General features: G+C 48.7%; 1 protein-coding gene across 1 annotated transcript; it reads left to right on the top strand.

The window, feature by feature from the left end:
- Nucleotides 1-4468: 4468 nt before the first annotated feature.
- Nucleotides 4469-7588, top strand: LOC308252590 (phosphofurin acidic cluster sorting protein 2-like; the record flags this gene model as incomplete). The annotated part of the gene is given in 2 exon segments (XM_080677376.1): nucleotides 4469-5236; nucleotides 5240-7588. Coding segments are annotated over 2 exon segments (3105 nt in total). The 5' UTR covers nucleotides 4469-4480.
- Nucleotides 7589-13189: the final 5601 nt, after the last annotated feature.

The raw sequence follows: 13189 nt of genomic DNA on the forward strand, positions 1-13189 counted from the left end.
TCTTTGAATCTTGGTAGATCCCTCAGAGGGCAGGTTGAAATCTTTAGAACATCCATTTTAATAAAAGCATATGTACACAAATAGCACATTTTTATTTTTTAATTTAGCAAAGCTTCCCATGTAATTTCAAGTATATAAAATAGGCCTAATTTAGTTTAAAAACATTGCTTTAATAAGGATAGAGAATAAATCCTTGAGGTATTCCAGGGCCCGTTGGAATTAACTCAAAGTCATTCTTTTGTTTAAAAAGTCTCTTAAAATGGAAACTCTGGGAAGGTTGCAAATATACATATACAAAAGCTTATAGCCTGGACTTTTTGTAACTCGAAGTAAAGCAAACACAGACTTACGGTAATAACTCTAAAAGATATTAATCACACTAAAAACAGTTTTAATATTAAATATTTTGTCCAGACTACAGAATTCACCTTAATTTACATACGTATTTAATCTTTTTAGGCCAATAAAAGATTATATGCTAGTAATGCCATCTGGAGGCTGAAAATTCACCACACACATCACATAGATGAACACATATCACATAAAGACCATACACATAATTTGAATTACTAATTTTTACAGAGAAAATGCAAGAATTTTCTTATAAAGTTAAACTTTCACAAAATTTTATAGCCTGTACTGTACCCCTTTTACAAACCTTTCGTCAACTTTCACAAACCTTACCCATTCAGAAATAACTATCCTTATAGAAACTTACATTTGTCCTTTTCCTTCAAATATGACTCCCTATACCTCAAGCCTTCTATTATCATAACTATATAATTTCTTCCAACTTAACTGGAACTTTTAACTCTTAGGAGTCTTAATTTGCAATGATAAGCACAAAAGTGGACAACCAGCATTCCTTAGATTGTCGTTGATGAACATATTTTAATCACACTCTCATGTTCAAGAAACACACCTTCAACAAAGCACAAAACATTACATCAACAGCTCCAAATGCATTTTACAGACCTTCTGTAATGAAAAACCCAAAAGCAGGTGAACTTAAGATTTGCCTAGCAACCAATGTTTCAGTATTTCATGTTATTTCAATCTATCTAGATATTCCATAACTTTCATTAAAACTAAGTTAGAAAGAAATAGTTGAAATAAGCTAAAGTGATTTGTGTAGGTGGGTAAGGTAGTTTTTTCTATTGGGATAAGACATATCTTCCAGAGATTTGTATTTTTAAAAATGGCCTAGACAAGAGGTCTTGGTGAACTCAGGTATTTCCATTTCAAAGGTTCTGGGACTTTGGTTGCATAAAGCCAATTATCTACAAGCCTCTGAAATGAATAGGGGAGGTTTGGCAAGGTCAAAGGACATGGTGGGCTTTGAATTGTTTCTGGAACCAAACCTCTGGCCCCATGAAGACTTCATTTGTAAAACTAGGATAGTCATTTTCAATACTCAGGGTCTGGGTTGCCACCCAAATGTTGGCAAGGGACTGACAAATTCATGCACCCAATTTATATTGCGACCAGGTAGTGTAACAAAAGAAGACTGGATTTCTCTTGAGGGGTCAGGATTAAGTTTCTCCCGTTTGGTAAATATGTACCCAAAAGAGGTACATATTTTGTACCTCAAGTCATTGTGGGCTGGTTCCCCATCTACAGAAAGACATATGAGCAAGCCAAGTGTTAGAGGCATCTCTGCACATTTCTGGGCTGTTTGGGGCCAGTCTCAGTAGGGTGAGTACCCAGTTAAGCCATCTCTCAGGCTCTCGTGGAAGTTAATAATGAAAAAAAGGTGATTATCAAATATTTGGTCAGTCTCAAGATCAGTTTCCTCTTGGGAGGTTCCTTTAAAATCATTATTTTCCCTTTTGATTCAGTATCTGCTTCATTTATTCTAAATATGTATAACTATTCTGGAAAATGCATATGTGGGATCACTCATTTCATAAAAAAAAAGAAAAAGAAAAAGAAACCTCAGGTATTAAGTGAATTGGGGCAGATTTGATTAGCAAACCATATATATATATATGTTTCCATGACATTTCCTAGTCGGAAGGAAACAGGTTTTGATTAAAAAGCAGACATTTGTACAGGAGGTTTAGTCTGATGGAGAAAGTAATTAGTTGGGTGCGGTTAAGAATAAGTAAAGTAGCCCTAGTATCTACAGGGGCCTTAGTGGCTTCCCTTTTTATGATAATTTCAAATTCTCCCAAAATATCAGTGAGAAGGGGAAACACTCTTGGAGCAACCCTATGCTTGTTTTTGTTTATTTACTTTTTCTTAATCCTATTTCATTTTCCTATCATCCTTAAAGTGGGCAGACTTCTCTACAGGAGTTTCCTTACAACCTCATTAAGTAATTCTGTTGCTGTGTTGCGTTGTACCCCGAATCTCACAAAGACGCCTCAAAAAGTCGAATTATGGAGTCATTTATTAAAGGCCGGCGGCATACGAGGGGCAAAAGCTCCAGATCTCGCAGCCCTGAAAAGCTTACCACATCTGGCTTATATTGGCAGAATATCACAAAGGTGTCGATTACATCTTTGGGTTTGGAATGAGGAACCTGGTTTGCACAAAGCAGTTACAGAAGCGAAATTGAGCAAGTTAGTTATCTATAGTTTTGGGTCTACGGATCACTGAATCAACAGAAACACATTATCTGGGGCCACTGAGGCAATTTAGAATAATTGTGCTGTCCACATTCCGGGACCACTGAGTCAACCAGAATGCATTATTTGTAGCTACTGAGACAATTTAGGGTAATTGAGCTGTCCTGGTCCCCAGAAGAATGTGCTTCAATAACCAGTGAGATCACAATCAATGGGATATTCAAACCACCATCAATGGAGTGTTAAATCAATTGGGATAGCATACATAAGTTCAGAAAATCAAAATAACTTTTCTATTGTTTAACAAGCAAATAAGTAAGGAAGCCAAACAGCAGGGTTAAAATATTAAACAGCATTTTTTACCCAAGCATGGTTGCTACCATGCTTTATTTGGGCTCCCAGAAATCAGGAGTATATTAATTGGAATAGGTTAGAATAGCCAAGATTGCATTTTCTATCAATTAAATTTCTTTGTGAATCAGTCAGGGACATAGAGAAAATTGAGAATGATTCCTGGTTCGTCTCTGGCTGAGAGCAGCTTTTCTCCAAAGGGAACTGGTTGAATTCCTATTCTCATTTTCCCTTAAGTCAGTAGAGAGGGGTAGTGGAGGGGACAGAAGGAGAAGGAAGAAGGGAAGGGAAAGAACACGTCTGGACAAGGAAGCTCAGAGAGCAAAAGATGTAGTGGACGTGCTATAGAAGGAGAGAATGGGGTGATAGCATTTATTAGCTTCAGGAGAGTTAAGAGATAGTCTCTACAATTTCTCATTAATTTATTTTTTAAAAGATTTTCTGTGTTTCTCTTTAGAAGCTTTGAATTTCCAAATTAAGAAATGCTTCCTGTTCATTCAATCAGTTTCATTTTAGGGCTGACATTTTTCTAGTGTTTTTTTTTTTTTTTGTTCCTGCAAAAAATTAATTTAGGCACCCAAAGACAACTGCATCTTGGCCATTTTTCAGTTGATATTTTCTTTTAAGTCTTCCCATTTCTGTAAAGCACTTGAAAGTCAAGGCTTCCTATCAGGGGTTAATGAGGGCTGGAGTCTGGGAGTTTCCTGCCTTGGAGGCACAACTTCCCATGTTAATTATAGGTGTGTTTGTTTTCATTGTTTTTGTTGTTATTTTATATCTGCAGAATCTGAGCAAATTTTCTAAGGATGTTATGTAGTGGTTCGAAGCATGCTGCTTATTGCTCCGTGATGCTCACACCCCTCAAGTCTCATTCAACCCCCTTATGTGCCTCAGCTTCAAAAGTGGAGATGTATGTGGGTTACATGGAATCCATTGCTTAGAGAGGCAGGAGAAAACAAAGCAGGGAAATCTCTGGGATTAGATAAAAACTAAAACGATAGACACATGCCTCTCTTATACAGGTGCCTAGAGGCTAGTTAGCAGTCAGCAATGAACTCAATAGCAATGAGAAGATTTGTGGTGTCTGCAGAGCGCAGAGAAGTGCCTGTGCTTGGAGGTGTCCAGAAAAAGGGAAATTCCTTTGACATTCCAAAGGTGTGTTATCCTGGATGCCAAAAGACAATAGACAGGCTCAGTTAAGGTAAAGATTGACCTTTGTCAGGGAAGACGCTGGCCTAACACATGACCACACACCATAAACTGCTTTTAGATAACAAGTACTGATTTTAGGCCAACTTTGTGGTTAATTTATGTCTCTGAGTTTGAAAGGCCACCATGCAGGCCTTACCTGTGCTAGTCACAGGCGAGCGTGTGACCATTTTTCATGCACTCTCTCCTTCGATCACTTGTGTCCCATCTCTTGCCACCAATCATGTCCCTCCTTTGTCCCACCACAGGGGGAGAAACCATTAAGTACCTGTATGCTGCAAGCAGCTGCAGCTTCCTCATCACCTGCAGGCCTGGCCTGCTCGCCCACTGTGCTCAACAGCCCAGTGCCCATGAACCTCTTCTCTACCTGGGAGGTGGACTGCTCCAGCCCCAGCTGCGTGCCCAGGTTGTGCAGCCTGACTTTAAAGAAGCTGGTGGTCTTGAAGGAGCTGGAGAAGGAGCTCATCTCCATGGTGATAGCAGTGCAGATGCAGGGCTCCAAGGGCATCTTGAGATCCCACGAGATTGTGCTGCCTACTAGGGGACCAGTGGAGACTGACCTGGTGCTGACCTTCACCCTGCAGTACCCCCACTTCCTCAAGAGAGAAGGCAACAAGCTACAGATCATGCTGCAGCAGAGGAAGTGCCATAACAACCAGATCATCCTGGGCTACAAGACTTTGGCCACAGGTGCCATCCACATGGCCGAAGTGATGCAGCGACCCCCCGAGGGTGTCCAGGTGCTGAGCCTCAGCAGCTGCATCCAGGAGTCCTCCATCAAGGTGGCTGAGATCTGGATCTCCTCCCTGTCCAGTCAGCCCATTTATTACGAGGCTGGCACCATGCAGGCCAGGCCCAAGGACAAGTCCACAGATAGCTACACCGAGGGGAAATCTGAGAGCTTCTCTGAGCTGGAGGCCAGCTACAAGGCGCCACACAGGCAGGACCTGGAAGAAGATGACTTCGACCTGGGGCAGTCCAAGAAGAAGCAGCGATGCATGCAAGGAAACTTGAAGCAGAAAGTCATGGCTCTGCTTCCCGGGTCCAACATGTCGGAAAAGGTCCTAGACTCAGATCAGGACCCTACAGAGCATGTCCCCGAGGTGTAGGAGGACCTGGACCTCCTGTATGACAACCTTGAGAATCCCAGTGACAGTGACCCAGACATAGAGGACGATGGCAGCATCCTCAGCAACACCAAGACCAAGACCAGACAATACTTTGAAGGCCTAGCACACTCCAGCTGGCAGACCGAGATGAGGAGCATACATGGTGCCCAGAGGCAGAAGGAGCCTCCTCGCCTGGCCGACATGCCTGCGAAGGCCCAGGGCCCGGGTAGCAAGCTATTCAGTGGCAGTGTCTCTGACTTGATGGCCTACAGCACCCCCACCACCATGGTGGACAAGACCCGGATCTTCTCCCTATCGAGCCACCCCGTCAACCACCTGGACAGTGCCATGCCAGCCAGCAACAAGGCGGAGTCCACAGATAACTTCTCCGAGGGAGACTCTGAGATCGTCTTCTCTGAGCTGGAGGTCAGCTACAATGCCGCCCACAGGCATGACCTGGACAAGGATGACTTGGGCCTGGAGAAGCCGATAGGAAGAAGGAGGTCCATGACCAGGCAACAGAACTACCAGCAGAAAGTCGCAGAGTGGCTGTGCAGGTTTCAAATGACGGAGGAGGTCCTGGACTCAGAGCAGGACCCTGAGGAGCAAGTCCCCGATGTGGACAAAGACCTGGCTCGTCTGTTTTACAGGCTGGTGAACCCCAGCGACAGTAGCTCAGACATGGAGGATGATGACCGTCTCCTAACCCCTCCCATGCCTGAGCTCATGACATACTCTGATAGCCTGTCAAGCGGCCCAGATATGGAGGAGGATGACAGAGTCCAAGGCACCCCAAAGCCCAAGCCCAGGTCATACTTTGAAAGCCTGTCAAGCGACAGTGGCTCCGAATGGGTGGCCCACAGCATGCCCAACCCTGGGGAGCAGTCGGCACAGCCTGAGGACAGCCTGGAGGCAGAGACCTCTGCCCAGGACATGCTCCCTAAGAAGCTGCCATGCAGCAGGCGCACCACCAAGACCGAGTCTCTGGTCATCCCCTCCAGCAGCTCCAAGGGGAAGCAGCCTGCCTGCCGGGGCTGGAGCAGGTCCCTGAATGAGTCGTCCAACAGCCTGATCAAGGAGCGCTGCCCAGTCCCACAGAGCCAATTGCAGGTTCCCAGGAAGACTGTGTACGATCAACTGAACCATATCCTCATCTCCAACGACTGTCTGCCCAAGAATATCATCCTCATCAGCACCTCTGACAGGCAGGGGCAGTTCCTGTCGGACGTCCTGCAGCAGCACACGCTACCCGTAGTGTGCACCTGCTCCATGGTGGATGTCCAGGAGGCCTTCAGTTCCATCATCTCCTGGATACAAAGATACCGCAACTGCCATACTGAGGCCCCGATGCCAGTGAAGATCGCGGTGGCGGGGGCTCAGCACTACTTCAGCACAGTGCTGCGGGTCTTTGTGGAGCATCTGTCCCACCAGAGCCCTGACTGGCTGGGCTACCTGCACTTCCTGATCATCCCGCTGGGTTCCCACCCTGTGGCCAGCTACCTGAGCTCCGTGGATTACCGCTACAACAGCCTCTTCCAGGACCTGGCCTGGCTGGACATGTTCAACAACCTGGAGGCCCAGAGTGCTGTGCAGAACATAGTGTCAAGAATCACAGAGTACATCACAGGGGCCAACTGTGTCCACCAGCTGCCCATCGCAGAGGCCATGCTCATCTCTAAGCCGAAGAGCCCGGGCAAGTTGTCCTCACAGAAGTTCATTCCCTTTGTGGGGGCAGTGAAAGTTGGAAGAGTGCAACCAATTTCAGCCACGTCAGGAGACACAGATGATGCGGTCCCCTCATGCTCCAACGTGCTTTTGTCCACCGCCAGGGAGGCCTCACACAACCCAACCTCCTCCTCATCGGTGAGTGGAGGCCTGTCTTCCCCCAGCCAGGGTGTCAGTGCTGAGCTGATGGAGCTGCAGGTGGATTACTGGATGGCAGCCCAGCCCACAAACAGGAAGAGAAACAGGGAGAAGGAAGACCTTCCTACCACCAAAAACACACTCCAGTGCACCTTCCGGTCTCTCCAGGTCAGCAGGCTGCCCAGCAGTGGCGAGGATGCAGGCACGCCCACAATGTCCATGACTGTGGTCACCAAGGAGAAGAAAAAGAAGGTGCTGTTTTTGCCCAAGAAAGACAAAGGCAAGGACTTGGAGTCCAAAAGCCAGTGCATCCAGGGCATCGGCCGCTTGGTCTGCTCAGCCAAGAACCAGGAGAACAGGCAGCGGGTCCTCATTGATGGCGTGGAGTGGAACGACGTGACGTTCTTCCAGCTGGCAGCCCAGTGGCCCTCCCATGTCAAGCACTTCCCCATCTGCATCTTCGGACACTCCAATTCCACCTTCTAGCCCTGCCCCTCCCCCTGCCCTTCACCCTGCCTGGGCCAAGCCCAGAAGGGCCCAGCTGCCTTTCTGTTAACAGTTCAGTTTACTACAGACACAGACCCTGGAAACACAGAGAAACTGTTTTACGTTAGAATGTGCTCACAGCCTGGAACCTAAGGGGGTTGTCCCTACTGGGACCCCCAAATTCTCTGTTTAATAACCAGAACATTTCGGCAGCTGGTAGGTCAGGTTGGCACCGTTGAGCTGGAGTATCATGGAAGGTGTGTTTTAGCCTCAGGATCCGCAACACTTTCAGTGAAAAGGGTTCTGGCCTTGGAGACCTGCCCTCCCTGGAAACCAGGGCTCTGCTTAACCCTGGGAGCTGGCTGCAGCCTGTGTTCAGACTCAGAGCTGGGCCACCAGAGGCAAAGGGCTGGCCTCCCTTTGGGGCATCCGGAGCATAACACGGAAGCCGGCCAGCCCAGCCTTGGACCCAGGCTGCCAACTAGCCAAGTGGCCCCAGAACCATCCACTTATGGTTCGCAATGAACTCCCACCTCACAGGGCGAAATAACAAAAAGAGCTGCATGGTGCAGACCTACAGGCACACGGGCTGGACAAACCAGTGCCCTCCCTCTTGGGCAGCGACCCACCTTGGTCCCTACCTCTTCATGTTATCACAGAACATTCGCAGCTACCCAACAGGTGTTGGACCAGCTATTGATAAGGTGAGCAACGAGCCTCTCCACAGCAGAACGGTCATTTGGCCACTTGCTGGCTGTGAACTCTCAGATCACTGCATCCCTCTGAGTGTTTGTTTCTAAGAACAGGAGGTGAACCAAGGAGCAACCTCATAGGGTTTTTGTAGGGACCCTGTAGGGTGTTCCCCTAAAGCCTTCTCTGGGAGCCTGGACAGTGGATAGGTCTGTGCTAATTGGTCCTTTTTCTTCCTCATATATGATTCTTCTTGGGGCCTTAGGCTAAGCTCTTTTCTCATGTCACAACGAGCCTGGAGATTCTGTTATTGGGTGAAGCCAGAGCAGAAACCCCACGGTTGAGCAGTGGGGCCCAGGCTAACCCAGCTATCTGTAATGGGGCTTGTTTGGGCTCACTCATTTAGCAAATATGTAAGAAGCCCTGGCAGGTACAGACACGTCTCTAGGCACTGACCATATCCAGTGCACAGAGCAGACCCCAAGCCTGCACTTCAGACCTCCTAGTGCAGAGCGATTCAGTCATTCTAGGCTGCACAGGCTCATACTGTCCACAGGACAGTTCATGTGACATCCTCCTGGCCTCCTCTACCTATGGCTGCATCTTCCAGTACTGTGAAGAGGACGGGAGACTTTTGTTCCAGCAGAAAACGTGAGTCAGTTTTGGATCAGAGCCTGGAGGGGAGTGTGGGGACCGTGAATTCAAGGTGCTGGCATTACCCTGGATCCCACACATGGTGGGGTTTCTGCAAGAGGGCAGAGGTCTGATGGCTTCTCCTAGAACAAAGGGAAGGAGTCAAAGTGAGCTGTGCATGTGGATATGTGTGGTGTGGGCGAGCACTGGAGCTCAGTGGCAGAGTCAGCTTCTCAGAAAATTCATACCCGTCCGCTCCTAATCCAAGTCTGCCTGCACCTTTAATCAGGGACCATGCTCACTAATTTGGTAGAACCTCTTCCATGGCAGCTTGAAAAGTGTACTCCACCCTGTGGGAGGTGAGTTTCAGTGGGAGGCGAAGAACCCCACAGGGCAGCTAGTGAATTAGGCAGCATGTAGGTCCAGGAGCCAAAGTTTGAGGTGATAGGAAGGTCCTGGGAAGCTAGGGATGGAGACAGAGTTTGTTTGCTCGCTCATTGGACAGCTATTCCTGAAGCACATACTGCGTGTCTATAAGTGACATGAACAGGGAGGACACCAGCCATCTCAGTCCTAATGGGAGGGTCATGGGAGAGAGCATGGACACTGAGAGAGCATATTAGGTTTCCTGGAAGAAGGGGACAGGTGGTTCCATTATTGATCAAGAGCTGTCAGTTAGGAGGGCTTTCTGCCAGGCCCTCCTGGGCGACCAGGCGCATCTCTGCCAGGACTGCCAGACTGAAGGTGGACAAGGAGTAGGTCTGGTTTCTGGATGGGCAGGAGCAACAGACACAGGACCCCAGGCTCTCTGAGTGGTGCTCTGGGAGGGCCGTGTGGAAGGAAGGCCAGGCCTCAGACTCTGCTGTGCACCTCTCTCTCTCCCCAGGGCCATCTCCTGCACCCTGGGCATCTAGCTGGACCAGCACCTCCAGAATTTCCCAGCCCGATGATGCTGTTGGCCTCCATAGAACAAACATTCCAGTCTCTGACCTGCCAAACGAGGCCCAGTACCTCCAGTCCAGGCGGGAGCACCTGAGCCCACTGAGGCCGAGACAGGAGGAGGAAGAGGCCTCCGGGGGTGGTGTGGGTTAGTGTGCCTTTGGAAGGCACACAAAAGGCAGTGAGGGTGGTAACATGTCCTCTTCTTGGATCTGCAGAACCAGCTCCAGAGCAAAATCTGGAAAACCCTCCAGAGTCAACGCCACCCTAGTGGCCTCTCCAGAGCCAGAGCCGGATCCAGGCCCAGCTTTCACTGAACTTCAAGAGGCAGAAGAACCACCTGCAGCATTTGAGCAACTCACCCAGCTCCTGCGAGGCCTGTGGTGTCAGATCCCGGGCCACAGCGGGTGTCAGCTGCCACGGCAGAGAGGGCACCCCACCCCCATTTAGATGCAGTGTTAAAATTTTGTGTTCATGTTACATGTGCTTATAATTTTACTGTATTCTTTATGATATTTAGTAACAGAGTGTATTGTTGAGAACATTTAATGAAATACTCGTAAACATAGCCTTAATTTAGATTCTATAAAATTTAACCCTATAAACCCTCAGAGCTTTGAGCAAGTCTGTTTTTCTGGACCCTGACCCACGCAGGGAGAACTGTCCTGACCTTCTCAACCTGCCCTTCCTGGAGCCAGGACTCTGCTTCCCAGGGAGCTGGCTCCCCCTGTGCCCAGACTCAGAGCTGGGTGGCCAGAGGCCAAGGGCTGGCCTCCCAGGGTGGGCATCCTGAGCCCAATATGGAGGTCAGTCAGCTCAGCCCTGGGCCTCAGCTGCAAACCAGCCAAGTGGCACCAGCACCACTCACTCTGGGTTCCAAATAAGCTTGACCCTCACGGGGCGGAGGGGGGAGAAGAAAGAAAAAGGAACCATACTGTGCATACTGCCCAGGAACACGGATTAGACAAACTGGTCAAATACTTGGTCCCCACCCACCCTTCTGTGTTAATACAGAACATTTGCTACTAACCAACGTGTGTGGGACCAACCAAGGACCAGGTGAGCCCTGCCCCTCCACAGCACAGTGGTCACTCAGCCACCTGCTTGCTGTGAGAATTCTGGTCACTGCATCTCTCTGAGCGTTTGTTTCTGTGAACATGGTGAGAGCCTAGGCCCAACCTCATTGGGTTATTGTAGGGACTCGGTGGGAGGGGGGACCCCCTGGGAAAAGGCCTGCTGGGAGCCTGGACACTGGAGAGGTGGCTGGAGGGGCTGTGGTTGTTCTAATTGGCCATTTTCTCTTCTTCTTAAAGAAGCTTCTGCCTTATTTGTGATTCTCTTCAGGCTTTAGGCTAAGCTATTTTCTCTTTTGATAAAGACATTGGAGATTCCATTAGGGGTCCCTGTCCTGGGTGAAGCCAGATTAGAAATACCAGGGGTGAGCAGGGGGACCCCATGCTCACCCAACTACCTGAGATGGGGCTCATTTGGGCTCATTCATTCAGCAAATGCCCTGCCCCCAGGACTGCACTCCAGTGCTTCTTTCTAGTCAGGAGTGACTCAGTCACACTAGGCTGCACAGGCAGGTAGCGTCCACAGGACAGTCAATGTGACTTCTTCCTCGGAGTATCGCTGCATCTACTACACGTATTGTGAAGCAGAAAGTATATCTCTAGACCAGCAGAAAAAGTGAGTGGGCTTTGGATCAGAGCCTTAAGGGGAATATGGGGACTGTGACTTGGAGAAGCTGACAACACCCTGGGTCCCATGCCTTGTGGGATTTCTGCAAGATGGCAGAGGTCTGAGGGCTTCTCCTAGAAAAAATGGAAGGAGGCAGAGAGAGCTGTGCATGTGGATTTGGGCTTGTATGGGTGAGTGGGGAGGGCATGTGGCTGGACCACACAAGAAAGAGATCCCAGAGGATGGGTTTTTCAGGAGCACAGAGGGTCTTGAACTGGGACTTCAGTGATGGAGATGGGAGGTTTCCTTCCTTGGAAGGCGCACAAAAGGCAGTCATGGTGTAACATGTTCTTCTCTTGGATGTACAGAAGCAGCTCCAGAGCAAGATCAAGAAACACCTGAAGAGGAAACGCCAACTCTGGTGCCCTCTCCAGAGCCAGAGCAGGCTCCAGGTACAGCTGTCACTGAACTTCCGATGTGGAACCACCGGCACCATTTGAGCAACTCACCTCAGCTCCTTCGAGACCTGTAGTCCTAGATCCTGGGCCACAGCGTGTGTCAGCTGCCACGGCAGAGAGGGCTTTCCCTCATCCTTTATATGAAGTTTAAAAAATTTGTGTTCATCATATACATGTTTATAACTTCACTGTATTTTTCTTATACGATTCGGTAACCTACAGTCTAATGAAAGAAAATGTAATGAAATACTCCTAAACATAAATTTAATTTACATTAAATGAAATTTAACTCTATAAAACTTCAGAGCCTTGAGCAAGTGTTTCTTCTGGGCCTCCATGGTGTTACTATGAGACATAGGTTGGTTATAATTAGTGTCTCAGGAGACACCTGCTCTAAGGATGTAACGTTCTTGAGCCCAGGACAATGGGACTTTGGGGGAAATCAAAGGATGAGCATTGGGGCAGGGACCCGTTATGTCAGGGCTGCCCCTGGGAACCCACATTTCATTTAACTTCATTTCCCACCAGTACATGGACAAAGCATGGCCTTACACGCCCCCTTGCGTCCACGTTGCAGAATGCTGTGGGTTTAACCAGCAGCAAGCAGTTCCTGAACCCTGACTGCCACCTGCACCTGGACAGAAACTCCACCCTCCCCCACTCGCACTGAATAGCATTCTGAGCATCTCCTCAGTTGGCCCATAGCACTGAAGAGGGGACAGGGAATGTCCCAGGGTCTGGGGTCCACACTCATCTCCTCCACAGGCACCACTTCCAAGTCTCATCTGGGGTCAGAGCCTCTCTCCGCCCTCACCCCCTGAGCTCTGGTTCAGCTGGGCTTTTTCCTGAGGCTATTCTGTCTCACCAGAGCCCAGCGGCCATTCCTTCTCATGGCCCAAGGCTGAACAAGGTTGTGGAAACAGCCTGGCTTCTCCTTTTAAATCAATCCTTTTCGATGCTCTGAACCACCCTGGTGAGGATAGACTAACAGCCTTGTACGGCACCCCGCATGGCACAAGCTACAATGTCTCAGGACAAATGGGTATTAACTGGACTACACCCAGGGTCCCTGCTCTCAAGGAGTTCAGCCCTGTTGGTTGACACGGATAGAAAGGAAATTCTAATGGAGTGTGAGGAGTCCTAACGTTGACCCTGAGGACCATAAGCACTGAGAACGTGAGCCCATCGCGGGAACATTGTA

This window comes from Plecotus auritus (genome assembly GCF_963455305.1).
Source record: "Plecotus auritus genome assembly, chromosome: 7".
NCBI lineage: Eukaryota > Metazoa > Chordata > Mammalia > Chiroptera > Vespertilionidae > Plecotus > Plecotus auritus.